Source organism: Ostreococcus lucimarinus, chromosome 2 (assembly GCF_000092065.1).
Source record: "Ostreococcus lucimarinus CCE9901 chromosome 2, complete sequence".
Classification (NCBI taxonomy): Eukaryota; Viridiplantae; Chlorophyta; class Mamiellophyceae; order Mamiellales; family Bathycoccaceae; genus Ostreococcus; species Ostreococcus sp. 'lucimarinus'.
This window is the reverse complement of record NC_009356.1, coordinates 138,527-165,566: the sequence shown is the minus strand read 5'-3', so window position 1 is coordinate 165,566 and position 27,040 is coordinate 138,527. Positions and strand designations below refer to the sequence as shown.

At 61.5% G+C, this 27,040-nt stretch overlaps 15 protein-coding genes across 15 annotated transcripts; 7 read left to right on the top strand and 8 right to left on the bottom strand.

Annotated features, from left to right (window-relative positions):
* Positions 1 to 40: 40 nt before the first annotated feature.
* On the bottom strand, positions 41 to 7,377 carry OSTLU_24019 (predicted protein; the record flags this gene model as incomplete). Its single annotated transcript, XM_001416051.1, has 2 exons — positions 41 to 6,443; positions 6,989 to 7,377. The coding sequence occupies 2 exons, from the start codon at positions 7,375 to 7,377 to the stop codon at positions 71 to 73; spliced, it is 6,762 nt and encodes a 2,253-aa protein (XP_001416088.1). The 3' UTR covers positions 41 to 70.
* Positions 7,378 to 8,207: 830 nt separating this feature from the next.
* HLIP (possible high light inducible protein) lies at positions 8,208 to 8,594 on the top strand (the record flags this gene model as incomplete). The annotated part of the gene is made up of 1 exon (XM_001416289.1): positions 8,208 to 8,594. One exon carries the CDS (start codon positions 8,208 to 8,210, stop codon positions 8,592 to 8,594), a length of 387 nt encoding a protein of 128 aa, XP_001416326.1.
* A 246-nt stretch (positions 8,595 to 8,840) lies between these two features.
* Positions 8,841 to 9,806, top strand: OSTLU_29901 (predicted protein; the record flags this gene model as incomplete). The annotated part of the gene is made up of 1 exon (XM_001416288.1): positions 8,841 to 9,806. One exon carries the CDS (start codon positions 8,841 to 8,843, stop codon positions 9,804 to 9,806), a length of 966 nt encoding a protein of 321 aa, XP_001416325.1.
* A 62-nt stretch (positions 9,807 to 9,868) lies between these two features.
* Positions 9,869 to 11,449, bottom strand: FBP1 (F-box protein; the record flags this gene model as incomplete). Its single annotated transcript, XM_001416050.1, has 1 exon — positions 9,869 to 11,449. The coding sequence occupies one exon, from the start codon at positions 11,447 to 11,449 to the stop codon at positions 9,869 to 9,871; it is 1,581 nt and encodes a 526-aa protein (XP_001416087.1).
* Positions 11,450 to 11,494: 45 nt separating this feature from the next.
* Positions 11,495 to 12,520, bottom strand: Orfan157 (Orphan protein; the record flags this gene model as incomplete). Its single annotated transcript, XM_001416049.1, has 1 exon — positions 11,495 to 12,520. One exon carries the CDS (start codon positions 12,518 to 12,520, stop codon positions 11,495 to 11,497), a length of 1,026 nt encoding a protein of 341 aa, XP_001416086.1.
* A 59-nt stretch (positions 12,521 to 12,579) lies between these two features.
* On the bottom strand, positions 12,580 to 13,510 carry Dsp (Dual specificity phosphatase, probable; the record flags this gene model as incomplete). Its single annotated transcript, XM_001416048.1, has 2 exons — positions 12,580 to 13,157; positions 13,300 to 13,510. The coding sequence occupies 2 exons, from the start codon at positions 13,508 to 13,510 to the stop codon at positions 12,580 to 12,582; spliced, it is 789 nt and encodes a 262-aa protein (XP_001416085.1).
* Positions 13,511 to 13,630: 120 nt separating this feature from the next.
* On the bottom strand, positions 13,631 to 15,528 carry Sf3b2 (splicing factor 3B subunit2, probable; the record flags this gene model as incomplete). The annotated part of the gene is made up of 2 exons (XM_001416047.1): positions 13,631 to 15,265; positions 15,466 to 15,528. 2 exons carry the CDS (start codon positions 15,526 to 15,528, stop codon positions 13,631 to 13,633), a joined length of 1,698 nt encoding a protein of 565 aa, XP_001416084.1.
* An 88-nt stretch (positions 15,529 to 15,616) lies between these two features.
* Positions 15,617 to 16,906, top strand: OSTLU_29897 (predicted protein; the record flags this gene model as incomplete). Its single annotated transcript, XM_001416287.1, has 1 exon — positions 15,617 to 16,906. The coding sequence occupies one exon, from the start codon at positions 15,617 to 15,619 to the stop codon at positions 16,904 to 16,906; it is 1,290 nt and encodes a 429-aa protein (XP_001416324.1).
* A 25-nt stretch (positions 16,907 to 16,931) lies between these two features.
* Positions 16,932 to 18,155, top strand: OSTLU_35896 (predicted protein; the record flags this gene model as incomplete). Its single annotated transcript, XM_001416286.1, has 1 exon — positions 16,932 to 18,155. The coding sequence occupies one exon, from the start codon at positions 16,932 to 16,934 to the stop codon at positions 18,153 to 18,155; it is 1,224 nt and encodes a 407-aa protein (XP_001416323.1).
* A 77-nt stretch (positions 18,156 to 18,232) lies between these two features.
* Positions 18,233 to 18,817, top strand: OSTLU_29895 (predicted protein; the record flags this gene model as incomplete). The annotated part of the gene is made up of 1 exon (XM_001416285.1): positions 18,233 to 18,817. One exon carries the CDS (start codon positions 18,233 to 18,235, stop codon positions 18,815 to 18,817), a length of 585 nt encoding a protein of 194 aa, XP_001416322.1.
* Positions 18,818 to 18,846: 29 nt separating this feature from the next.
* On the bottom strand, positions 18,847 to 19,944 carry OSTLU_29894 (predicted protein; the record flags this gene model as incomplete). Its single annotated transcript, XM_001416046.1, has 1 exon — positions 18,847 to 19,944. The coding sequence occupies one exon, from the start codon at positions 19,942 to 19,944 to the stop codon at positions 18,847 to 18,849; it is 1,098 nt and encodes a 365-aa protein (XP_001416083.1).
* Positions 19,945 to 21,176: 1,232 nt separating this feature from the next.
* On the top strand, positions 21,177 to 22,437 carry OSTLU_6323 (predicted protein; the record flags this gene model as incomplete). Its single annotated transcript, XM_001416284.1, has 3 exons — positions 21,177 to 21,533; positions 21,767 to 21,991; positions 22,264 to 22,437. Coding segments are annotated over 3 exons (756 nt in total), but the record flags the coding sequence as incomplete, so codon positions are not given.
* Positions 22,438 to 22,978: 541 nt separating this feature from the next.
* OSTLU_8451 (predicted protein) lies at positions 22,979 to 23,278 on the top strand (the record flags this gene model as incomplete). Its single annotated transcript, XM_001416283.1, has 1 exon — positions 22,979 to 23,278. A coding segment is annotated over one exon (300 nt), but the record flags the coding sequence as incomplete, so codon positions are not given.
* A 189-nt stretch (positions 23,279 to 23,467) lies between these two features.
* OSTLU_36468 (predicted protein) lies at positions 23,468 to 24,733 on the bottom strand (the record flags this gene model as incomplete). Its single annotated transcript, XM_001416045.1, has 1 exon — positions 23,468 to 24,733. One exon carries the CDS (start codon positions 24,731 to 24,733, stop codon positions 23,468 to 23,470), a length of 1,266 nt encoding a protein of 421 aa, XP_001416082.1.
* Positions 24,734 to 24,868: 135 nt separating this feature from the next.
* On the bottom strand, positions 24,869 to 26,863 carry OSTLU_35887 (predicted protein; the record flags this gene model as incomplete). The annotated part of the gene is made up of 1 exon (XM_001416044.1): positions 24,869 to 26,863. One exon carries the CDS (start codon positions 26,861 to 26,863, stop codon positions 24,869 to 24,871), a length of 1,995 nt encoding a protein of 664 aa, XP_001416081.1.
* Positions 26,864 to 27,040: the final 177 nt, after the last annotated feature.

Below are 27,040 nucleotides of genomic sequence, written 5' to 3'. Positions count from 1 at the left end.
GGAGGGCTCGCGCGCGGAGGGGGTGCGATGTTAATTAATAATAGATACGGGAAATTTGTCGTCGACGACCCTATCGAAGCGCGCCGTCGTACGCGTCGACTTTTTCGTTGGCGCTGAGCACGAGCAAGATGCCTCGGAGACATCGGGACCAGTGCTTGGAGCGCGGGTCGTTCGGCGTTTTCGCGGCGTGAGACTTGGAAGCAGCGCGCAAAGCGCGATCGCGACCGCGCTCGCGGAGCAGGGCGCAGACGCGCTGTCCGTTTCGCGTGAGCGCGAAGAGCGCGCCACAGGACGCAGACGCGCACTGTAAATCTTCGTCGCGCACGCCTTGAACTAGACAATCGATGGCGACTTCATTCGCGGCGTAATGCGACTTTGCGTCTGGGTGGAAGGCGAGGTTGTGCATGAGCAGAAACGTCTCACGACGGGCGTCGTCGTTAGGGTCCGCGGCGGCGGCGACGACTTCCAGACAAAGCTCGAAAACGTGTGCTCCAGCGTTAGCGCGCAAAACAGCACGCTGACCATCGCCGAACGACGCTACGTTGCACAGTGCACGGACGCACGCGGTCACGGTCGTCATCCAGCGCGCGCGCGGGACGTCGTTGGCGTCGCTGTCATATGCGCGTACCTTGGTCAACGCGTGCGCGAGCGTCAGCGCGACGTCGTCTACGAAAGACGAGCGGATGAGCCAATAACGCGCCGGCCCTTCGACCGTGGCAAGCGACGACAACGCCTTCAACGTCAAGCATAGACTCGAAGACCCAGGGGCGTGCTTGGAGTCAAAAGCGTGATCCATCAAACGTTGCGCGAAGGATTTGGGTTGTTCGCCATCCTCGCCGGCGCCGACGGCGGTGATTGCCCGTTTCGAGTTCGGACATTTGGCGACAAAGTTCACCACGAGGGACAGTAACTCGTACATCACCGTCTGATCGAGCGTTGCGTACGGCCAAGTCGTCCGGAACATGTCCACGATGCCCGAATCCACGGCGTTTTCGCGGATTTCGTTGACGATTTCCTCTAGCCAAGCGTCGTCGCTTGTGCTCGTCGGAAAAGAGTACATCATATGTCGCAAGCACGTGAGGGATCCGAGGGCGACGGTTGATGGTAGTTCTTTCCCATCGGCATCGAGTCCGAATTCCATGGCGGCAGCGAGGGCATCCCTACGATTCGCCCTCATCGCCGAGGAAGCGACGTAGACGTCCATGGCGGTGGGCACGCTCTTGAACGATCCATCCGGACTCATTGAACGTCGCACCGCCGCGACGGTCGTCTGAACTAAACTGCTTACTAGACCCCACTCACAAGCCGCGGCTTTTGCGCTGACGTCGTGCGCGAGCACGTTCCGCGTGGCGCTGATAATGATAGACATTGTCGGGACCGAGCGTTGTTGCGTTGAGTTACCGAGCAAGCGGAAGTGCCACAGGACAAGTAGTGATTGTAATATCGACGCTCCAACGTGTTCAAAAGCGCCATCGATGGCGCGCTCGGAGGTCGATTTCGATCGGAATACTGTGGATGTAAGCAGACACGCGCCAACGGAAGCTTTGATGCATTCTGGACTCGCACTCGGCCCGACCGCGTTGGCGAGAATTTCTGCGCACATCGCCGCGACGCCGTGAGACGGGAACACGTCTTCATCGCCGTGCGAGTGGGCTTGTAATACAGTTGCGAGCGCCTCGGCACATCTGGACGCCGCTCGGGCAGCTGCACCACCGCCGCCAGAGCGCAAGGTGCGCGAAGCGTTACGCAGGCAATCGTATAACGCCGACGCTGCGAGTTTGACGTCAAAGCTCGTCACACCGGCGACGACCATGACGCCTAACAGAGCGGCTACATTCGATGCAGCCGCGGCCGCATCGGTGGAACCGTAGCCGACAAACTTGGTCCTTCGCAAGACTGCGAAAGTACCGTGCCACATCGTGCCATCCGTCTCATGACTGGGATTAAAGTCAAACGCTTCAGCGATGCCGAGCGCGTCGACGCGCGCGGCGGCGAGCAGCGCTGAAGAGGCGCCGCGATGCAAAACAGCAACACGTTCATCGTCACCACTCACATCATCCATAAGTACTCTGGCAAAGTCTCGCCACACGTCCTTTGCGGCGAGCATCGGGATCGATGGGAACGGCACGGAGGACTTCTCCCCCGAATAGAAGCCGTCGTCTGGAATTTCCAGTGAAACTTCCTGCGCAAAGCTTCCCGCGATGAGCGCGGCGACGCATCGGAACGCTGCGGCGCGCGTCACCGCCGCCTCTTCTTTGTCAAGTGCACATGCCGTTGCACGCTCGAAGATGTCAGGGAATTTGGCGGCGATAACGTCCGCGATTGGAGAGCTTGGTCCTACGGATGCCGCTACGATTTGCCATGCCCTCTCACGTGCGCGAGAAGACGCATCGACAAGCATGTCACTCAACCAAACCAAGTCGTCGATTTCATAGAAACCGTCGGCCCATTTATCAGATCTAGAACTGTCCATAATGAGCAGTAAAACACGCGTCGCCTTGTTCATGAGTACAGAGCCGCGATGATCCGAGGACGAGTATGACGGATACACCCTCGTTAACATCGACTGAACCAGGTTGAAGATGTCTTCGGATGGAACCCCTCCGAGACGCAGCGCCGCATTCACGGCATCGATGGCGACACACCTAGCCGTGTAGTCGCAACTTGGCTCTCCGACTAACGTGTTTGTCACCACGCCGACGCAATCGATATCGAGAAGTTCTGCCACCACGGCTTCCGCGTCAACGTCGGGTACCGCATAAATTCTAAATCTCCTCGCTGCTTCGTACACGTTCGCAAGCAAGCTCATCGCCGCACGTACAGCGTCTGCGCGCGCCGCGCAAAAAGCGCCACCATCGTCACCGAGTGCTTTACCAGCCGCGATAGGATGTCTAAGCACTGGTGGGTCGCGTAACATATCACCGTCGCAGCTGACGCTCAGCGCCGCGCCTGCACTCGCGAGCGGAACTATGACGTCATGGACGACTTCGATCATTTTTTTCATCGCCAAAGGAGGGAGAATACTATCTTCCACGCGCATGAATGACTCTAAGCACGATGTAAGAACTTCAGCCATCCCAACCCATAATGAAATGTCAGTAGTCGACCGCGGCGGGCGCCGAATGAATCGCTCACTCGTTTCGTCCCATCGTCCTAGAGATGCTAAAAAAGCCATGGCGTTTAAACGAGTGGATTGGACGTTTGTCATCAAAGCGTCGACGATTCTCATCGCTTCTTCGTACGATTGAGCTTCACCAAGGGCACTGACTAGATTTCCAATGACGACCGGCGCGCAAGAAATTCGAGCGGCGTCGCGCATCACGCGCAGCTCGCCACTTTCTGTTTCTGCCTCTTCATCCAGCGCAAACGCGAGGAGCGCAGATTCATCGTCGTCGACCGCGTCGTACGTGTACATGAGTGTTTGACGACGCTTAAACATGTACAAAACTCGATTTCGGTCGACAACATCCGTCATCAATGGATCGGTATCGCCAACCGCCGGCGGGCTCTCGAGCTCGGGAACGAACTGAGGAAACCTGTAGGTCTCCAGGAAAAGCTTTGGAAGGCTCAAATCGGGCGTTTTTACCGCACCCACGCGCGCCGTGACGGTCTCACAGACAGGGGAAAACAGAAAGTACGCGAGAAGCGACGCCATCGCCTCCCGAATCCGACGCTGAGGATGGAACACGAGTCCGAGCAATTGCGTGACTCTTCCACCTCGCCCATCTTCGCGGCTCAAAATATCGCGAACCAGAGTCGATGCCCCGATCGCAGCAGCAAGAATTCGCAGCGCGCCGGCCACGACGTTCACATGCGAACCCTGATCGAGCGTTAACTTTATCAATGACTCGAGCAAACTCGGGTCGGCGAGAACAGTCGCGAGTCTCTCGTCTCTCATCATGATTTCTAGCTCGGCAAGGAGCTGGTCACGGTGTTTCGCGTCATCGAAGATGAAACGTCTCAAACAAGCGCGCACATCGTCAAACGTTCTCAACCGCAGACTCTCTTTGAACGCCACAACGCGCGAGTCCGCGTCTTCTTGACGCACGTACTCGTCATCCGTGAGTAAGACAGAATCGAAAGGATCGTCGTGAGACGCCAGGAGAACTTGCGCTGCCGAGCTGAGTCCGTGCGCTATACCGTACGCTAAATCGGTCGCACTCCGCACACGAACTTTCTCGCTTTCGTGAAACAACCCGCGCAATAGAGGCGCAAGTTTGCTTAATCGTCCGCCTACGTTCGCTTCTTGAATCATCTTTTGCGCTTCTCTCGCCGCATGTCCAGCGTCTGCATCGTCGATGAGAGCTTCAATCCAGGCGGAGTAGAGCGAAACCTGGGTCGCGACTGCGCGCCGATTCAAGGTCGAATTGCATAATGATTCCAAGCACAAAGCCGCATTCCGAACGGTGGACGAATGGTTCAAACCGCCGACGATGAGTTCTCCGATGATCGTAGAGTGCTCGAGAATGGCTCTCGCCGCGGTGTGCGGCGAGCTTGCTGTAGCGAGTGTGGCGTAAGCAGACGTCCGAACGTCATCGATGCCATGTGACAGTAATGCAAGCATCGCGCTGACAACCTCATCGAGATCGTCTGCTGATTCGCTCGTAGAGGCGAGTGCGACGAGCTTCGCGGTCATGCTTGAGCAAAACGGCGTCACATTATCAGTCGCGCCCATGATACTCAAAGCCGGTGTCGCCTTGCTGACGATACGTGCGAATGATTTAGCGTCTAAACCAGAAACCGCCGCCGACATCGCGATGCGCAGACACTGGTCTGCGTCTCGCACGAGTGAAATATCAAGAGAAAGCGTTGGGCATATGTGCACGAGCGCTTGCGCACAGTATTGCCGAGCCAACGGATTCGCCGCGGCGATGACTTCGTCGACGCAGACATCGTACCAGCGTGAGGACAGTCTCTTGTGCGCCGCACCAGCACCTCGGATCGGTGCACCGCTCGCCACTGCAGCTACTTCCGCGCTTACTTGAACGCACGTGAGATACTCGCTTGCGGCGCCCGATTCAAACTCAATCGTCGCCAACGACGACTCCCACAAATCGAGATACTGCCCGAGACGCATCAACGCATCGCCGTGTGGCTGAGCATCCTTGTTCGTAGGGTCGATTTGAACGAGCGGCAACAGAAGGCGCACCGCTCGGATAGCGCTCGCTCGAAGAGCAGGATCGCACACTGCGGGAATCACGTGTAGCATAAACGCGTGCGCGATCGGAAGTACGCGCGTCGGTGCTCCTCGAGACGCGCCATATCCGTGCCCTCGCTCGCTCGGTGGAAAGTTTTCGGCGATCGGTGAGTTCGGCGACTGCGGGCGCGCCACTTTTCCCGTCGCTCTGACGGGCGTCCCATCCACCGTCAGCAAGCACTCTCGAGAAACGTCAATCAACTCTCTGTGCAGCGCCTGCGCGCACTGCCTAACGACGCTCAACGCCTCTCGTCGAGTCTCCAGAGTGCACAGTCGTGGCTCAGACGCCGAGAGAAGTTCGCAGACGCGTTCGAGCGCGCGCGACGCATGTTGCACCACCGCCTCGACGGGCAAATCCGACAACGCGCGTCCTAGTTCTCGAAGACCACCGAGCGCCAGCGCGTGATGCGTGCACGTGTCCAGGTGTGTTGTCAACACGTACAAATACTGTGCATCAGTCTCGTTCACGTTGACGTACGGTAACGAAAATCCCGCGTCGCCCTCGGCGCTCGCGACGTTGCGAGCGTCCACCGCGAACGAAACGCGCGCCGCCGAGCCCACCTTCGTCGACGTCGACGTCGACGTCGAAGCATCCCCATGAGTGCTCTCTCGCGCGCGCCGAACCCGTGCATCTTGTACTGCGTCGTACCTCCCGAAATCGTCCTGATCCTCCTCCCCGAGTTCGCCCGCGCTCGAGCTCGGAATTTCAACCGCCGCGCGCAACCGCGCGAGCGCCTTTTGATCCCTCCCGCTCTCCCGCACCACCGCCTCCATGTACTCCACCGCCCCGATCTCTCTCAACCACACTCTCGCCATGGGCTCCTTCGCGCACAACCACGACAGAAACGTCGCCGGCGACCACTCCGCGCAGCTCGTCGCCGCGCTCGCGTCCAGCGCCTCCGCGCGCGCCGCCGCCCCGCGTTCGTCGTGCGCGTCATCGACGCGATCGTACAGCTCCAGGACCGCTCTCAACACCTCTGGATCGCGCGCCGTCGCCGCGGGCGCGCACGCGCCGGCGACGTTGGCGAGAACGAGCGCTCGAAGCGCGCGTTTACGAACGTCACGAATGTTCGACGAGAGTTTGCGTCGCGCGTTGGCGAGCGCGCGCGCGGACGCGTCGCGCGGCGCATCGCGCGCGAGCATGGCTTCGCGCTCGTGCGCTCGCGCGTCCGCGCGCGGTGGGATGTGCGGCGAGGCGCGAATCGACGCGCGAGAGACGACACCTGTCGCGCGCGTTTTGAATTCTCTAAAAATGTGATGAATTCTCTAAGGTGAATACGAACATCATCGCGCGATGATAATGCTGAGAAATAACGCGGCGGCGAGCGATCGCGTGGACATCACACGAAATACACGGGCGAAGAGGCGCGCGGGGACGAGGCGCCGAAGAGGGCGCGCGCGAGGACGGCGCGGAGGGACTCGGCGTCGGCGGCGGCGAAGGCGCTCGCGGCGACGAGCGCGGGGAGGAGGACGCCGAAGACGGCGTAGTAGGCCCACACGCGAGGGGCGCGATCGACGATGGAACGCGCGAACGCGGGGGCGGAAACGGTGACGCAGGCGATGGAGGTGAGGTAAAGGCGCCAGGCGAGAAGCCAGAGGGTGGGGTCGCCGCCGAGCGCGCGCACGGCGGCGACGCCGACGGCGCCGACGCCGACGCCGAGAACGAGGGCCAACACGAACATCGGTGCGGCGGCGAAGCGACGCGATACTTCGAGCTTGGTGAGCAAGAGCGCGACCGCCGCGATGGCGAAGAAACCGATCGCGGCGCGCGCGCCCTCGTTCGCGACGCACTTGACGTAGGCGTACGTCTCGAAGGGCGCGACGACGACGCCGACGAACGATGATGACGACGTCATCGAACCACCGCAAATCGTCGTGAGCTGGCCGAAACGATACACCACCTCGCGTCTGCCGAGCGAGAGCATCATCGCGCACGTCGTGACGAGTCCCACGGCGAGCGCGTCGCACGTGGCGCCGTGAAACGTCGCCGTCGCCCGCGCCGCGCGCCTTTCCTCTCGCTCCGCCTTTGTTTCCGCCGCGCCGTCCGCCGCGAGCTTGTTCCCTTCCGCTTTCAACGCGTTGCTGGTCTGCTTTTGAATCATCGCCACGAGTTTGAGCCCGACCTCTGCCTTCCTAAGCTCCAACTCCTCGCGAAGCAGCGCCCTGTCCTCGTCGCACATCGACGTGGTCACCGCGGCCGACGACGACGAAACCTCGGGCTCCTCCGCCGCTAAATGAAGCGAACGCCGACGCCTCGCGACTCGATCTCGAGCGACGATCGCGTCGTCCGCGTCTCTCGTCTCGTCTCCCGTCGACGTCGCCGCGGCGTCGACGTCTCTCGCCAGCGCGGCCCATCGCGCGCTCGCCGCGCGCTCGAACGCCGCCTCCGACTCGCGCGCGCCCGCATCACCCTCCCCCTCGCGCAGCGCTCGCGCGAATCTCCGCGCGACGCTCGCGAACGCCTCCGCGTCGCCCGCGTCGACGCGCGCCGCCGCCTCCGCGAACGCCCGTCCCGCCCGCCTCGCGCGCTCGACCGCCCGCGCGCGCCTCGCCCGTCGCGCGCGCGCCCTCGCGATCAAAATCCCGCACGCCGCGCACGCCGCGAGCGCCGCGCGCGTCCCGCGCGCGCGCTTCCCGCGCGCGCGACGAAGCCCGAATCCGTCATCGCCCACCGCATCGCGCGTCGTCGCGCGCGCGCCGCCGCGCCGCGCGTCGACGTCGTCGCGCGTCGACGTCGACGTCGACGCCGCGCCGCGCGACGCGAACCCGCGCGGGCTCGCGCGCGGCGCGCGCGCGTCCATCGCGCCGCGACGTGGCGTCGCGCGCGACGCGGACAGCGCAAACAGTGCGCGCGTGGAATCTCGCATTCGGTCGACGCGCACATAGCATGAAACTACACAGAGTACGACTTAAACCACGCATACTGGGTATCGAAAGCACCATCACGATGCGCGACGTCGCGGTGACGTCACCGCGGATAACGCGGCGACGCCGCACACGTCGACGCGCGATGATGCTCGCGCTCTCCACGCGCGCGCCCGCGGGCGGCGCCGCGATCTCGAGCGCGCGCGGAGGAAAGCGCTCGACGCGCGGCGCGCGACGATGCGCGGCGAACGCCGTCGCGGCGAGCGCGGAGACGAAGAAACCGACGACGGTGGAGTACCAGCGCGAGCGCGCGAAGATGATGGTGCGGTACTTTAAGGAAAAACAGTACGATCAGGCGGTGGAGGACGCGCAGGTGTTTGGATTCACGCCGAGCAATGAGATTAATAACGGACGGTGGACGATGTTCGGGCTGTTGGTGGGGATGCTGACGGAATTCGCGACGGGGGTGGATTTCATCGATCAAATCAAGCTGACGGTGAGCGTGTTGGGGATCGCGGACATTTACGATTGAGCGAGCGTCGGCCGCGCGGTGAGACGAGATCGCGCGCGGCGCGCGAGGGGCGCGAGGCGCGGCGCTAGGATGACGGTCGATCGATCGTTGAGGTCGGTGTAATGAGACGAAAATTCTTTGAGAAACGCGAGCGCGGGCGCGACGGCGACCGCACTCTTCGACTCGCGCTTTCGCTCGTTCGTTCGTTTCGTCTCGCGCGTTTCACGCTCGATAGCGTCGTGCTCGTGGTTCGTGGCTCGTGGTTTGATGGCGATGCGCGCGCTGGAGCTCGCGGTGTTGGCGGCGTTCGTCGTTCGCCTCACCGGCGTTCGCGCGAACGAGGCCGCGGCGTGGTGCGTAGAGCCGAAGAACGGAAACGTTGATGATTTTCGCGCGCGGGCGTCCGCACTGGGATTGGACACGTGCATCGACACCGGAGATGCGTCACCTCGAGGACGGAGCGCGGGAGCGTGCGACGAAAGCATTTTGGCTTTCTCGTGCGAATCGTTGCGGCGCCGAGGGTCGGACGGGTTCGCGTGCGGCGCGCGAGACGCGCCGAACACGCCGATCGACGCTCGAACGTTTGATTCGTGCATCGCACCCATGTGTGCGACGGAGGTGTGCGCACAAGGTGGACGCGGAATCGCGCGCGCGTTCTGCGCGGAAGCGTGCGACTCTCGCGCGCGGTTCGGCTCGCGATTTGGCGAGTCCTGGTCGACGAGCGCGTTGAATCCCGTGAACTTCAACGCCATGCTCGGCGCGTTGACGACGTCTTATCCAGGCGCAGCTTCGCTCGTGCAGAGCTTCGTTCGCGTGCAGACGACGATATTTCTGATGCGCACGATTTACAACGCCGTGATGTCATCGCTCGGCGAAGCCAGCTCGAGCTCGGCGGCGCCGTCGTTTTCGACGTCACCGTCGTTCTCGGCGTCGCCGTCGCCGTCGCCATCGACGATATACTTCCCGACGCCGTCACCCTCGCCGTCACCGTCACCTGCATCACCACCGACGACGGCGTGTGGGGGCGTAGGCGATACGTGCTCGGAATCGTGCGGGCTTTGCATCTACCCAGATTCAACGAGCGATAATCCGACATGTTGTTGCGACGCGACATGCTTTGATTACGGCGATTGCTGTGGTGATGTCGGTGGGTGCTGTCCGTCGCTCGGAAAGTCGAACGCAAACGTACGCGCAAGATCGCGAGCCGCGGTGCGATCGCGAGCGAGCGGTTGATGACGCCAACTCGTTCTACTCTTCTATGGATAACTACCTACTTCTACGAGACCTCTGAACTCCTAAATGAACTCGAGCGACGACCCACACCCGTCAACGTCCAAATTTCGAACACGATGCCGCCTGACGCCAACGACTCGCTTCAACGTCCCGGAATTTCGCACGTCAAAAGTCCCAAGATCGTACGTTCCCGACTCGAATCGCACCTCCGTGAGCGTTTTGCACGCTCGAGCCACGAACTCTCGGCAGTTTGCGCTAGAGATACGCGCGACTTGCAGCGCGGGACACCCACTCAGCGCACATCGCACAAGATGTGGCGACGAAATAAATGCACGCTCGATGCTGAAGCACCCCTCCGCGCTGAGCTCGACAAGCGAGCCGCCGCACATATTAAGGATGTCGGCAAAGCCACTCGACGTCAGCACTTTACAACTATCGAGCTTGAGCGTCTTGACCGCGGGTAACTTCGAACGAACGGTGTTCATCTCTTCCGTCACAGCTCGCAGACTGGCACATTTATTCATCAGCAACGTCTCACACTTTGGCGCGTACGCGTTGAAGGTCTCCAGCGCCTTGCATCCCGCCGCGCTTATCGTCTCCACGGAGCCGGATTGCACTTGCAGCTCTCGCAACGAGCCGCAGTCGGCGACGTTTACGGCGTTCAACGCGCTCGAATCAGAGGTCCGACGAATTGAAAAATTCGTCATTGACTTACAGTTGACCGCTTTCAGGCGTTCGAGTCGCGTAGCGACGTGTGCGCCGAGGACGAGTCGTTTGACGCCCGAACAACCCGTCACATCCAACACGCGCAAACATCGCGCGACATCCAGGGCGCCGTAAATTGCTTCTTCGTCCAGAGACACACATCCCACGAGTTTGAGTTCGCGAAGGGTGTCCCCATAAGGTGCCAAAGCTCGAGACAGACCACTCGATCTGAGCGCTCGAGCGCGAGTCCACGCGATGGACGTTAACGCGGGAAAAATCTCTCGACACCGCTCCGCGATCGCCACCACTCCGTACTCGCTCAACCACTCCCCGCATCCCTCGAAGTCTATCGACTCGATCGACTGTGACGCGTTATTTGCCGCGACGGCGGTCAAAACATTCGACAAACGTTCCCAGTCGTCTTCGGCGCTATCCGCCGGTGGCTTCAGCGTCTCGCCCATCTTTCGAAAGCTCACAGCGCTAACGTTCGGATACGCACGAATCATCCCTCCCAGGCGAACTACATCCGAGGCGAACGTCTCAATCGTCGTTCGCGCGCGCGCATTCGCGGGCGGCGCGATTCTTCGCGCGTCGCGTCGCCACGACGCCACGAGCGCTCTGAACTCTTTGCACGTGCACGCCAGCACCGCGGCGTCCCTCGCGCTCAGTGACTTAAATATCACATCGCGAACGTCGTCGGGGAGAACGTCACCGAACGCGTGCCCGTGCGCGACGTCGTGCGCGACGGGAGGCCGTTCTGGACACAGTCCGCGCAATAAAGCGATTGCATCTTTGACGCCTTCGCATTGCCTCGCGACGTCGCGCACGACCTCGGCGTCGAGTCCCGCGAACGCGTCGATCAATGCGGTGATATCGACGGCCGCGAGAGCGCCCGAGCCGACGTCGGGGAGGACGTCGGATCTGAAAGCGAACGCCATCGCGCGCGCGAGGCGCGCACTGCTGCGAAAAAATATAGAATGTGATCACAATACATGCTTCAGGGCGTCGATGCGTTCGTCGCGTTCGTCGAGCGTTTCTATTTGCTTACGCGTGTCGCGCTTCGCCGTGGTCGCCGAAGGCTCGGCGTCGACGACGAGCGAGCGCCGTTTGCTCGATCGCGACCGCCGCGCGAAGAGCGCCGCCGCGGAAAGTACGCAAACGATGCCCACGGCGATGAGAACGTACGCTTTGATACCTCGCAAGGAATCATCATTTGTGCTCTCGACTTCGACGTCGCCGTCGCGCGTCGTCGCGGAGGTAATTGTCCATTGCGAGTTGGAGTTCGTGAATGGTCCGTCGGCGACGCCAAAAAACAGTTCATTCGCCGCCGTGACGTCGCCGGACGCCGCCGAGCGTAAGATGGCTCTAGACCGAAACATCTGCGAAGCAACCCGATCATAGAGCATTATGGCAGCGCGCCGATTGGATTCGGTGCTGGCGTTGAAGATCATGTCGCCGTAAATCTCGGCGTCTCTGACCCCCTCTATGATTTTGTTGCGCCAGCTTTCACCAGTTGGATCTCGACTGTCGATGACATTATACATGCTCGACGCCGTGGAATTCAAAACGTCGTTAAAAATATCTCGAAACGCCATGCGTTTTTGCATCTCCAGCTCGTCGTCGGTGTTGTTAACCCAGGACGTCATCGTCGTTGCGTTTGCTGTTGCATCTCGGAACCACAAACCAGTGGAATTCGGCGACGACTCACCCCTCAGCGCGGCGTCGATAAACGACGCGGTCATTTGACCAGTGTCACCACGCGCGAGGGCGCGAGCAGCCGCGAGAAACCCGTCCCAGTTGCCTCCGGAAGAATGAAACGCCGTGAAAATGGGTGGCGTCTGTTCCGCGCCGCTCGAGGCGGTGCTGATGAATTGAGACGCAAAGTCGAACAGTCCGAAGTTGGGTGCACCAACGTCGACGTGTTCGGCTGCAACAAAGTGTGCATCCGACACGCACGCGACTAGCGCACACAGCGCGCCGACACGCAATATGTTCGCTCGACGCTTCATGACGTCGACGCTCAAGGTCGAGTCGCGCTCTGCCGCTGGGTGGCGACGCCACCGGGGTTTTATCGCCGCAACTTCCGACGAATCATTCGTTTAGCCCCAAAGCTCAATCGAGCGCCTTCGTATTCGTTCAGTTCTCGTTCCAAAAGTTTGATCGGCCACTCATCCGAGTGCGCCGCAAGTATGTCGCACGTCGCCGCTCGAATTGACTCCTTCTTAGGTCCGCAGGGCCGGATCGACGTCAACGCCTCGTACGCGCCATCCAGGCTGTCGTGTGCATCTAAAAACCAGTACATGTACGCGATCGCTAGTCCCGGTGACCGTCCCATGCCAGCCGTGCAGTGCAAATACACCGTCTCCCCGCGTCTCGCCGCTGCGTCCAGCGCCGCCGCCGCCGCCGGCAAACCCTCCCGCAACGAGTCCGCCGAAAAGTCCACGAACGGGTATCGCTCCAGTTTCATACCTCGTTTCTCGATCTGCCGCTTCACGGACGCGAAATCCACCTTCCAGTACTCCATATCCTTGTCCTGTTGCGTGTTGAACACGCACGTCACGCCCTCGACGTCGCGAAGTCGATCGATATCCGCCGCCGTCGTCGGTTGCGTGCCGACGATGAGATTCGGGCGTATTCTGTGATAGTCTGCACGCGTCGATATCGTCGCGATCGCTCGCGGACGTCGTCAGTCGTTCGTCGCCGTCGTCGCGCGTCGAAGCGCGCTCGGCGAGCGCGCTCGTCTAGTTCAAACGTCGGCGCATCGCCTCGCATCGCCGCGAACACGCACATAAACCGAGTTCATGCTTGTACTCATACGGCGTCGCGCTGTACGCCTTCATCGCGGCGTTGTACGCGTCGTCGTCCGCGGCGGCGCGCTGGCGAGTTCGTTTTCGGCTTAACGAACGCGCGGCGCCGCCGCCGCCGCCACGCGCGCGCGACGGGCGCGAGGGTCGCCCCGCCGCGCGCGATGGTATCGCATGCGTCATCGACGCGGTCATGCCGTGCGATTGCGAACGCACGATCGTTCGCGACGCCTTCGCATTGTGGCGCGAGCGCGCGCGAGCGCCACGGTGGCGGCGCCGTTCGAAAGATTGTCTTCTAGACGAACGTGATGGTTATTAAAATTTGAACTTTTTTGCGTCGCTATCTTTTTTGTCTTTGGCCTTTCGTTTTTGAGCGCGGGCGTGGTCGGCGACCATGTCGGAAAAGTCCTCTGGCGCGGCGGCGGCCTTCTTCGCCGCGACGGTTTCCTCGTACGCGGCGCGGATCGCGTCTTCATCTTGCAAGCCATCGTCTCCGAGGGCCTCGGCGTCGAGCGTGACTTCGACGCCCGCGCCACGGGTGCGACGCTTGGGCTTGTCGTCGCCGTCGGTAGGGATGGCGTACGTGTGCGCCGAGCCGACGATTTGGTCGGCGCCGACGGAGGCTTCTTGCGACGGTAACACCGTGTACAATGACTTCGGGCCTTCGGACTTTTTGCGCAGATCCAAAACGTCTGGCGTTTCGGCGCCCGCGTGGAGTTCCGCGGACTCTTCTTCTTCCTCGGCCTCCTCCTCCTCGGCCTCCTCCGCGGCGACTTCTTCCTCCTCCACCTCTTCCTCGCTCTCCTCTTCCTCCAACTCTTCGTCGATCTCACCGAACCGTTTCGTCTTGTCGACAGCTACGTCGTACGGCGTGCTATCACTCGCCTTTGTCTTCGTGCTTCCGAACACGTCGCCGTAGATGGGCACGCCGAGCTCGTCCACGGGCGGTTTGCCCCAACCGCCCGGATGGTAGCCGAACTGCGCTCCCGCGGGAATCGGCGCGGAAAGCCCCGGCACGCGCAGGTGCGGATAGCTCGGCGGCGGACCGTATCGTTGCATGTTGATCAACCACGGAGGTGGTCCGCCGTCCGTCATGCCGAGCGCAGCCTTGAGTTCTTCGCTCAGCTTGCCGGGCTTGCGTCCGATGGAAACCTCAAACTCCTTGCCCTCAAAGTACAAATCCCCGGGTTTGGACATCTTGGGTTTGGATTGGTAGACGAAGAACGCATCGTGCAGAATTTGATAATCGATATCCATGCGCCCGAGCTTGGCCGTTTTCGTATCTTTTGCCTTCTGTTTCAACGACTTGGCGTCTTCCTTCTCCGCGTAGTGGTCGCGAATCTTCTGAATTCCCGTGGCGCGAATAAAATCCGGCAACTCCCACGGCGGCTTCTCGATCCCTCGCTTACCTTGCAAAAACGCCCGCTTTTGGCTCCAATGTCTCGGCACCGGGACCGTGTTCCTGTGCGCCTTGAGAAAGACGAGTAATCTCGGATCGTTCGCGCTCGCGTCCCAAACCTCCACGACTTCTGGCTTCGCGCAGTGTTGCTTGAGCTCCGCCACCTTCATCCGACGCAGTTCCTTCTTCTTTTTATTCGAAAGCTCCTCGCCCGCGCCGTCATCGTCCCCGTCGTCCCCGTCGTCTTCATCCGCGCCGTCGCCCCCATCACCCTTCTTCGCCCCCGCGTCGTCCGCGCTCGTGCCGACCTCGCCCCCTCTCGCCCCTCTCGCTCGAAACGCCTCAAAAATCGCCTTAAACTCCCCCAATCCGTCCTCCCCGTCCGCATCGCTCGTCCCCTCTAGCTCTAACTCGATCGGCGCCGCCACGTACTCGATCTCGACGTCCTCATCGCCCGCGTTCGCGCCGCTCTTTTCGCGTCTCGCGCCTCGCGCCTTCGTCTCGCCGCGCGTCGTCGTCGCCGTCGCGTCGTCTCCCGTCTTCGCCTCCGCCTGCGCGCGGTCGTCGCGCCACCGATCGCGACTCGAGGTCAGTCCGCGTCGTCTTCGCGCGTCGTCGCGCGTCGCTCGCGTCGCGCGCGCCATCGCGCGCCGTCGTCTCGTTCGATCCCGCCGCCGGCGCCGATCGCGCCTTCGGCCTTCGCGTCGCGCGCGCGCTCGATCGTTCGCGCGCGTCGCGCGCGCGAACGCACCGTCGCCCTGTCGCGCGCCTTGGCCGCGCGCGCCTTGGCGCGTCGCTTCGCCGCGACGCCCATCGTCGATCGCGAATCCGCCGATTCGATTCGCGTCGCCGAGTGTCGCCCGCACACGCGCGCGCGTCGCCGCGTCGCGGTCGGCGACGCGATGGACGACGACTCGACGCTGCCGGCGGCGCCGTCGGCGCGCGCGCTCGGCGACGAGGTGTCGCTCGAGCAGTGCGAGCGGCTGTTCGTGTGCGCGCACTTTGCCGAGTGTCGCGCGATGTGCGAGCGCGTGTACGCGGCGTACGTCGACGATCCGAGCGCGCCGCGACCGCTGGTGCGAGGGACGTCGAGCGACGCGCGCGAGTCGGGCGCGAGGGCGCGCGCGACGGCGCGCGAGGACTCGGGGATCGACGCGGCGGTCGCGGCGGCGGCGCGGCGGTTGCGGCGGCCGGAGCGGTACCTGGATGAGATATACGGCGAGTGCTCGTGCAGCGAAGACGAAGACGAGGGCTCGGAGAGGAACGCGGAGCGAAGGGCGCTGGCGCGGGACGCGGAGAGCGTGCGGTGGCCGGTGGAGGATCTGCGCGAGAGAGACGCGGCGTGGGTGACGTCGTGCCTGTGGGTGCAGTGCAAGTTTAAATCGAAGGATGGATTGGGGCGCACGATGGCGGAGGACTTCGCGGAGCTGCGACGAGGGGTTAGGGTCGGGACGCCGCCGCGGTTGGGGCCGACGGCGCGGATGCTGTGGTGCAAGTTGAAGTGGGAAGAGGGCGCGGGGAAGACGGCGGGATCGCGGGAGGAGGCGGAGATCGAACGCGAGATTTTAGCGCTCTTCGACGACGCCGCCGCGGCAAACGTGTTGAACGACGAAAGCATGTCGGAAGAGTTGAATGTGGCGTGGCGCGACGCGTTGAGGAACTTGGGGTGGCTGTACGCGAGTCAAATATTGGCGGCGCAGCGCGAGGACGAAGACGCCGCGCACGCGTGGCTCGACAAACGCGAGGACTTGCTCGACGAGCAAATCATCGTGTTGACGAGGAGTTGGATTCAAAAAGCGAACATCAACAAAAACTACCGATTCTCGGTGTCGTACGACGAGCACACCGGTCGCGTGATGGTCAAAAATCAACGCGTCGACGACGACGGCGAGGACGAGAACGCCAGCGACGACGACGCGCCGGCGGAAGAGAACGAAACGGAAATCACAAAATCCTCGCCGACGGCGGCACCGGAACCAGTCGAGGACGACGGTACGAACGCGGAGAAAGTTTCGACCGTCGACGCGCTCGCGTCGCGCGTCACGCACGTCGTTCGCGAAATCGCGAGAGATCCTACCGGCGACTACAGCCTGCGGGCGTACGCCACCGTCGCCGTCTCCGCCTACGTCGCCTTCAGCCTCGTCCAGCGCGTCAACGACTGGCGAAACCGCGCGAAAAAGTTGATCAGATGACGCGCACGTCGCGATAGTCCGAGAAATGTGCACCGAACCGCCTCGAGACGAACGTCGTCGCGACCCGCCCAGCCGCCGCGCGCCGCCGCACTTCGCGCCCCGCGCTCGTCCGACGACCGCGCACCATGCTCGCGCGCGGCGCCACCGTTTCGCTCGCCTCGAGGTGCGCGCGCGCGTTCGTCTCGCGCGCCCCGTCGCCGCCGCGCGCGCGCGTTCGGTCGCGCGACGTCCATATCCACTCGCGACGCGTCGACGCGCGCGCTCGACCGCAGACTCACCGCGCGCGCGTTTTTCGCCGCGCAGATCGACGCCGCGCGCGTCGCACGCCCGCGCGACGCGCGTCGGACGCGCGCGCGTCGTCGCCGAGGCGTCGCGGACGATCGATTTCATCAAGTACCAGGGCCTCGGGAACGACTTTATATTAATCGACAACCGCGACAGCGCGACTGTGAAGATGTCGAGCGAAGCCGCGGCGAAGATGTGCGATCGTAACTTTGGAATCGGTGGTGATGGGGTGATATTCGCCATGCCGCCGAACGACGCGTCGGAGGATTACTCGATGCGGATGTTTAACAGCGACGGTAGCGAACCGGAGATGTGCGGAAACGGAATTCGATGCCTGGCGCGTTTCGTGAGCGATTTAGACGCCATGCCGCCGAAAAAGTACAAGGTTGGAACGCTGGCGGGGTTGATTCAACCGGAGATGCGGGCGGATGGACAGGTGGCGGTGGATATGGGGATGCCGATTTTTGAGCCGAGCGAAGTCCCGACGACGCTCGCGGCGACCCAAGACGGTAAGGTTGTGCGCGCGGAGATGGACGTGGACGGTGAGAAGTGGTTAGTGAACGCGGTGTCTATGGGTAACCCGCACTGCATCACGTTCGGTCGCGCCGGTGGCGAGGCTGACGGTCCGGGTCTTAAGTTGGACGAATTCCCGTTGAGCGTCGTCGGCCCCAAGTTTGAGTCGCATCCGTGCTTCCCGGCGCGAACGAACACCGAGTTCACCCAAGTCGTCAACAGAAACTACGTCAAGATGCACGTGTGGGAACGCGGCGCCGGCGCCACGCTCGCGTGCGGCACCGGTGCCTGCGCGACCGTCGTCGCCGGCGTCCTCGAGGGCCGCGTCGATCGACGGTGCACCGTCGAGCTCCCGGGAGGCCCGCTCGAGATCGAATGGCGCGAGAGCGACGGCAGAATCATCATGACCGGTCCCGCCGAGCCCGTGTTCGCCGGTAAATATTTCTTATGAGCCACTCTCGCGCGACGTGTAATCGTACCGCTTTGACTTCGCTCGGCGCCGTCGACGCCGCGTCACATCGCGCCGCCATGCTCGCCGCCCGCGCGCGCTCGCACCGCACCGCGTCGTGCGCGACCACACACGCGCGCGCGTCGCGCGTCGCGCCCGCGCGCGCGCACCGCGAACGCCGCGCCCGCGCGCGCGCCGTTCCGGAAGGAGGTGACGACGCCGCGACGCCGGACTGGGCAAAAGATCTCGTCCTCGACGAGCGCGGCGACTTGATCGACGCGAAGACCGGCGAACCGCTGAACGAATTCGGCGCCACGCGATTCGACCTGTACGTCAGAGCGCTGCGAGGGGAGTACGACGCGCCGTATGACACGAGCGAGCGCGACGACGGCGAAATCATGGAGACGATACAACAATTCCCGGCAAAGTACACGTATCAAGTCGTGACGACGACGGAGACGGCGAGCGAGGAGGGATTTGTCTCTGGATTGGTCGAAAAGATCGCGGGGGCGGCCGGGGAGGCGAAGGTGGAGGTGGAGGTGAAGCCGCGCGGAAAAAAGTACTCGTCGATATGGTGCACGATGTTTGTGTTTTCGGCGAAGGAGGTGAGCGACACGATACGCGAGATCAAGGATTACGACGCGCGGATTAAGATGTGCTTTTAGCGGCTAGTTTGTTTATTTTTTTTTATATTCTATTGTTCGTCGTCGGAATGTTCGTCGTCGTCGTCGACGTCGTCGTCGTCGTCTTCGGCGTCTTCGGCGTCCGAGCCGCCGCCGAGTTCGGCGGCGTACGCGTCTAACCGCGCACGTTGCGCCGCCTCGCTCTCGTCACGTTGGCTCACAAACTTACTCTTTCCGTCCCACATCGAGGCTTCTATTTGTCTACCGTCAAACCAGCGACCGTTCCACGCCTTGACGCACGCTTCGACGGCTTCGAGAGATTTGAAGCGAATCGTCATCGTTCCATCTTGCGACGTCGTGTACGTCTTCACGCTCATCACCGGCCCGCACGTACGCTGCGCTTCCTCCATAACGTCTTCTTCGAGCTCTTTACGCAAATTTGCGTCGGCGTACATCTCTTCTAAAGTAAACATCCGCCGCAAGACGACGATGAGCTTCTTCGCGTCGACGTCGTCGTCGAAACCCGCCCATCCCAACGCCTCCGCCTCTTGCCTTTTCAGAAGAGCGGCCGCGCGTTTGCGATCGGCCTTCGTCATTCGCGCGCCGCCACCGCTCGCTTTCGCCGCGACTTTCGCCCCCCCACCTTCGTCGTCCCCCCGCGCCTTGGCCTCAAACTTGGCCGCCGTCACCGTCATCCTCGTCGTCGCGTCCCCAAGCCTCAACTCCGTCTGATCCAACAGCGCGATCGCTAAATCCACGCTCGGCGCCTTCAAAAACACCACCAACCCATCTCCCTTCACCTTCCCGTCCGCATCCCTGTACACCTTCACCCTCGCTCGTCCCGTCTTCGCGTCCAGCTTCACCACGCCGCACTTTTTAAACGCCTCCCCCAACTCCTCCTCCGTCGCGTCCGACGGCAGCCCCGTCACGTACGCCCCCGTCGACTTCACATTTTTATTCCCATCGAATCCCTCGCCCTGTCGCTTCGCCTTCGCGCGCTTCGCGCGCTCCGCCGCGCGTTCCAGCGCCGCCGCGCGCTTTCTCGCGCGTCTCGCGTCCTCCCCCTCCCCCGCGTCCTCCTCCGTCGCTCGTCGCAGCGCGTTGATCGCGTCGAACGTCTTCACCGCGCGCGCGATTTCCTCCGCGTCGCTCGCGCCGTCGTACGTCATCGCGTCGGCGTCGCGCGTCGTCGCGTCGTCGTCGCGCGCGACGAATCGCTCGCGCGCGTCGTCCCAGTCGTAGCGCGTCCCGTCGTCGTCCGTGAACGACGCGCGGTCGCCCGGGGCGTCGCGGTCGCCTTCGGGCTCGTCCATCGAGGCTTCGTTCGACGCGAGCGCGGCGTCGGCGTCGCGCGGCGTCGGCGTCGCGCGACGCAGTGCGGCGTGCGCGCGACGAATCACGGTATATGGGTATATATATACTCAATATACGAGGGTTTAGAATTTATGGGTATTTATGGTCGCGCCGCCGGCGTCGCCGCGTCTCGATTCGCGGCTCTCGTCGACGCGCCGGTTCGCGCGTCGGTCGACGCGCCGCGAGAGCGCCGCGCGGTCGACGCTCGAACCGCGACGCGCGCTCGCGGTTCGAGCGGACGCGAACGACGCGCGCGGAACGACGAATCATGGGTCGACGACGCGATGGCGGCGGCGCGGCGTCGACGCGATGGATGCGCGACGACGTCGACGACGCGAACGACGCGTGCGACGCGCGATTCGGCGCGATGGACGCGAACTACGTCGGCCTAAGAACGAGCGCGACGTCGAGCGAGAGCGAGGACGGGCGCGGGGAGGAGGAGGACGGCGCGATGGGCGTCGACGACGACTCGACGGACGACGAAGACGAGCGCGAGCGCGAGAGCGATGACGACGACGACGAGGAGACGGACGAGGACGCGAGGGATGGAATGGATGATGATGAGGAGGAGGATGGGTACTCGGACAGCGAGGAAGCGGCGCTGGCGAAGGCGATGAAGGCGCAGCGGAGACGGCTGGAGGGACGGGTGCGGAGAGACGCGGTGGCGGACGAGGACGAGGACGAGGACGAGGACGAGGACGAGGACGAGGACGGAGGGTTCGGAATCAAAGGGAAGCGGAAGGTTGATTTCTACGGGGACGACGACGTCGATCACGAGGGATTGAGCGATGAGGAGGATCGCATGGAGGAGGAGAAGGAGGCGCGACGAATGCGCAAGCTCATGGCGGAGGAGATGCGAGCGGAGGACTTCGGGGTCGAGAGCGAGGAGGAGGCGGAGGACACGCTCGGGGCGAAGGTTGCGAACTTACGTCGGGGCGATGGTAAGAAGTCGTCGACCAAGAAAGCGTCGGCGGTGGAGATTGAGACGCTGACGGCGGAGGAACGCGAGGAGCGGCTCGCGGCGGAGGACGACGCGGCGGCGGCGAGCGACGCCCCAGAACTCGTCGCCCTCACGAAGGAGCTGACGTCGACTTTGAGCGCGATCGAAGAGAGCGTCGAACCCTTGGTGAACGCCGCGCGCAACGGCGCGTTCGCGACGGCGGAGGGTATTTCGTACTTGGACACCAAGTATCTTTTGATGCTGAGTTATTGCTCGTCCATCGTGTTCTACCTCTTGCTCAAATCCGAAGGTCGCAGCGTGAAGGACCATCCAGTGATTGAGAGATTGGTCGAGATTCGACTGTACCTCGAAAAACTGCGACCGATCGATAAGAAGCTTCAGTACCAGGTGCGAAGACTGACCGCGCTCTCGACGACGAACAAGACGCGCCTTTTCGCCGCGATGGTGGCTGCGACGACGACGTTCGGCGGTGATGTAAACGCTCACAGCATTGGCCTGACTACTCACTGAAGGTTTTAAGAACATCTAAGGGACTGAGCCGCGCGTCGTCGTTCAGCCACCTTTACCATCATCGCGAAGATTTTACGCGCGCTTCGTCGCGCCGCAAACTGACAGAGGTACACTTTTTCTTCGCGACGCAGATTGATAAATTGTTGAAACTCGCGAGCGCGTCCGAGCGTTCGACCGTTGCGAACGACGATGAAGATCCACTCAGATTCGCCCCGAATCCCAACGCTCTGGTTTCCAAGACGGGCGAAGACGAAGAGGGCGGCGACGGCGTGTATCGACCGCCGAAGATGTTACCCACTTCGATGGATTACGAAGTCGGAGGTAAAGACGCCAAAGAATTGCGAAGAAGCAAGGAGCAGCGTCGTCGCGCCGGTCGATCACAGCTCATCAAGGTACGTGCGCGGATACGCTCGCGTCGAGCGCATCTTCGATTGTCTTTTCGTCGCGGCGCGAAACGCCTGTTTGCCCCCCGGGTCTCCTTCCATGAGATAGTCCGGGGCTTCCTTATCTACTGGCGGAAATCACACGTACCAAATCTTGGGCAGGGTGCCGCTCGCTTCGCCGTCGGTGAACATCCAATCAAGAGTTGGACATTTATCAGCGCTCGCGTCGACCGCGAATATCGACTGACTCGTCTTTCGCACTCGTTTTCGCTCACCCGCAGGAACTCGCTCGCGAAGTCGGCGAAGCTCCCGAGGAGGTTGGTTTGGGAGACGAAGATTTGGTCCAAAGCGCGTTCGCGAAGCGCGAGATGGCAAGAATGGAAGCTCGCGCGCGAGTGGAGGAAGATTTGTTCACGCGCGTGCCGCTTTCCAAACAAGAGCGACGAAGACAAAAAGCCTCGACGAGAAACGTCAACTCGCTCGCCGCCGTCGGCGACTTCGGCGACGACGTCGCCGATCTCGTCGAGCGCACCGAAGAGCTCGACAAAGTTTCGCGTAAACGTCGTTTGGTGGATACCGTCACGGAAGGGTACAAAAAGCCCAGTCAAGATATCACTTCTGGAGAACAAGATGTGCCGTTGCGCGATACGCTCGGGGTGAGTATTTTTGCGTTTTCTCTCGCGCGTTTCATCGCATCATATCGAAGCTTCGGGTGTTTTCCTCTCCATGATCGGCCGGGGTCAAAATTGATGCCACATTCAACACCGCACGCTTCACAAAGCTCGTCAACACACGCTATTGTCGTCGAGCGCGCGAAGCGTTTGGAATATTCTTTGCCTCGTCGAGTAGAGTCGCCGACACTGACCATGAACCCCCCTTTTTTATCACTCGTAGGAACGCCGGTCTAAGTACGAACGCGGTGTTGCTCGCTCTTTACAGCGCAAGCAACAAATGCAAATGGACGCAGACGATGAGCCTCGTGGCGCACACGTTGACGATGATGAGCAATACATCGCCGCCGCCGACTTGCGTGACAGCAAGCGTCGCGCGAAGGCTGAAAAGTACACGCGCGAACCAGGCTTGGTTATCGCCCCGGAGGAGGATATCGACGGCAAGCGCGAAATTGGACAAACCATTATGTCGAACAGAGGTCTCACTCCGCACAGAAACAAGGAGGCGAAAAACCCGCGTGTTCGGCTTCGCGGCAAATTCGGCCGCGCCGTCACTCGAAGAAAAGGCTCCGTTCGCGATGTCAAAGAAAAGACAGATGGCTACGGTGGTGAGCTCACGGGTGTTAAAACGAGCGTCGTCAAATCTAGGAAATTCACGTAGCGATTTTTGTTTGTTGATATACTTGTGCCTACAACTTGCGCCTGCGCCGCGGTCGTTGGAATATTTCTTGCGCGCGTTCGTCGGTTTGGATGGCGCATGCGAGGAAAGACGACTCGATGACACGTCAATGATTGATTAAAACGTTCCAAAGTCCTAAGCGACAATTTTGGAAGACTTGACAGTGAGTGAATCGACGACTTTGCCGACGTTTTGAACGACGTCGAGGGCGGCTTTGTACATCGTCTCGGCGCTCGGGTCGTCGTAGACGATGAGGCAACCCGTACCTTGGTCGAGAATGCCTTCGAATTTTCGGTCTAAGATCATTTGCGAAAGTTTCATCTCGACTTCAGCGATGGGAAGCTCGATCAAGTCGGCGACGTGGGCGATTTCGACTCGCGAGAAGGGCTCAATGAGACGCTTCAAGTTTTCCTCCATCAAGGAGTCTTGCAAGCTGCCCAGGTGCGCAGCTATGATGGGGTCGTCACCAAGTTGGGCACTGTATCCGCGCAAAACGTTCTGTAAATCCTTCAACGAGCGCGCCTTGTACGCCTCGCTCACCGCCTTCATCGCGTCCAAGGCTTCGCCTTGGTGCTGCAAACCGCCCTTGCTAGAGATGAGCGTGCTCACGTCCTCCGCCTGGCCGCACATAATCTTGCACATCAGCATGTACTTGAGCGCCGTCACCGCGGAAGATTTCTCGTCTAACGAATTTAACTGCTCGAACGCTTCGAAAAAATAAGAGTACGCCGTCTTGTAATCCTTCTCGTCGGCGTGTAAAATGCCGCTCTGCGCGTCGATTTGACACTGCACGCTCGGCGGCACGTAAATCGCGTTCGCATTCGTCCTCGCCGCCGTCAGCGCCGCCTTACTCTTCGGCAAGTTACGCAACGCGTAGTGTATCCTCGATTCGAGCAAGTGAATGTCTACGAGCAACAACTTGTCGTCCAACTTTTTCACCTCGCGCGCGAGCGCGCCGACGACGCGCAACGCCTCCGGATAATCCCGCATCGTCAGATGCAACGTCGCCAATCGCAATTCAACGCGATGTCTCAAAAACGTCCGTCGTTCCGCTCGCGCCCACTCGACGTGCTCTCTGCACAGCTCCACCTGCATCGCGTCGTGTCCTCGAATCCTTCCCATGATTTCAATCAATCCCCGCACGATTTTCGCCGTCTTCGCCTTTGGCGCCTTCGCCAGCATCGGTCTCAGCTCGCTAAACAGCGTCTTGAACGCGTTCGCGTCGTCTCGCGACGCGTACGCGTTTCCAAGTCGTTCGATAGCGAGTTCTTTGTTTTTGATCGCGGTCGCGGTTGAACTCTCCGTCGTCGTCGTCGCGTCGCCCTCCGCGTCGCTCGCGAAGACGACGGCGCGAAGCGACGCGATCTCGTCGTCCGTGGCGACGTCGCTCTCGGTTTCCATCGCGCGCGGCATCGTCGTCGAGAGGCGAGCGGCGCGATGGCGAGATCTGAGGTTCGGGTCGTTCGCGAGGCGCGCTTCGGGCGCGGTCAACGCCGGGGCGCGATGTCGATGTTACAACGAATGAATGGATGCCCGCTAACGGCGATCGGTCTTGCCGTTGCCGCGCTTGCCGCTGTTTAACCACTTGGGCAGCTTGGTGTTGATGGTGCGATCGCCCTCGCCGGATTTGGCCAACTTGTTGCGCTTGCGCTGCGCCTTGTCCGCCATCTTCGTCGCGCGGAGGGTGGCGTCGACGCTCTTGAGGCCGCCGCCGACTTCGTCCTTGACGCGCTTGGCGACGGATTTTGAGCGAGACTTGGATGTGCGCATCTTCTTGCCGTCTTCGTTGGCGTCGTCGGCGCCCATGGAGGCGTCGGCGCCCATGGAACGCCCGCGCTTGACGACGCGAGAGCGCGACCGCGCGCGCTCGACGGCGGCGGTGGCGTCCAAGCCCATGGACTCCAAGCTTGACTTCATGTTCTTCGTGTTGAGCTTGCGTTCGTGGTCCACCTTGCGTGGGACGACTGGATTGTTGTTTCCGGCAGCTTTCTTTCGTCTGTGCTCGGCGACGAGCTTGTTGCGGCGCGTGCGAACCTCGCCGAGGAGCGCGCGCTCGTCTTCGTCTAAATCCGCCTCCTGCGGCTCGCGGTCCATGCGCTCGGCTTCCCACTTCGCCTCGAGCTCGTCTTCCTCGCGTTCGAGCTCGGCGAGCTTGGCCTCGATCTCGGGATCGATAAAGTCCGCCACATTCTTGCCGTTGTAAATCTCGGGAACGATGTCGTACTTCCAATCGTCGTTCTCCAGCATGTAGCGCTTGCGCAAATCCGCCGAGTACACACCGGCGCCGCCGTTTTGTTCTTGCAACTCCTTCTCCGTGACAATCTTTTCACCCGCGGCTTTTCGCGCGCGGCTCGCCTCGAGCGTCGATGGTATAAACGCCGGACGCTGTTTCGAATCTCTCGGCACCGGAGTGGCGACGTGCAAGCGGTTCATCACCTCTCCCGCGCGACGACTGGCGAGCTTTTGCTCAACCCGGTGCGCGAGCAACAAATCGCAACATCTATTCTTCACCTCCATGACCCCGTTTTCACTGAGTGTGGACATGATCGGCAGAGCATCGTCATCGCCGAGCTGCATCGCCGCCGGGCCACGCATGGCGTCGCGCATGCCGTCAATCAGCGCCCGATCCTCGGCGCTCAAGTCCTCGAGCTTGCGCACGTCGATTTTGTTAATCGCCACCACCAGCGGCTTGTTGGCGAACAACGGTTTGATGGAGTGAAACAAAGCCGCCTGTTGCGCGATCGAGAATCCGCACTGCTCACTAATATCTACTATGTACAGCACGACCGCTCGAAGATGCGCCAAGGCGGTGATGGACTGCATTTCAATCGTGTTTCGTTCGTCCAACGGTCGATCCAAAATTCCCGGCGTGTCCAAAACTTGCCACCGCAAGTACTTGTAATCCGTGTGACCGACGTAAATCGACTTCGTCGTGAACGCGTACGGCTGCACCTCAACATCCGCTCGCGTCACCTTGTTCATAAAGCTCGATTTACCCACATTCGGATACCCGCACACCAAAATAGACCGCGTGTTCGGATCGATGCTCGGCAGACGCGACATGTGTTGTCGCACCTGCTCCAAATACGCCAAGCTCGCCGCGTGTTTTTTCATGATGGTGCACATCCGCCCCAGCGCCGCTCTTTTCAACTGCTTACACCTGTACAACGAATCCCCATACTTGAGCAATTTCACGTAATCCTTCGCGATTTTATCAATCATCGCTCGCGCCGTGTTCAGCTGCCCTAGCGCCAGCTTGTAGTGGTCCTTATCGTACAGCACGTTCAGCAGATCGCTGTAGAACGGGTGCACGTCATCGACTCTCGGGAAGTCTTCGAGGATTCTCGACAGCTTTTCGTTCCACGATTGCTGCGTGTACTTCACCTTGCGCATGTAAAACTGGCGAATGCGCGCGATGGCGTAGCCCGCGTGGACGACCGTCGGCGTCTGTCGCTGCGTGCGGCTCAGGACGACGTCGATGAAATCGCTCGCCGCGGGCACGCTCGCGATCTTCTTAAAGTTGTACTGCATCGCGCGTCGTCGCGCGGCGACGGGCGGCGATCGAGCGCCGACGCGCGGCGACGAGTGCGGCGGCGCGGCCGCGGCGGCGGCGGCGCGTGCGACCGGTGGTTCGTTCATGGTTTTTTTAGCTATATTATACGAATTTTCTAACGTGTAATTTAAGGCGAATTTATAGGCGAATGATGT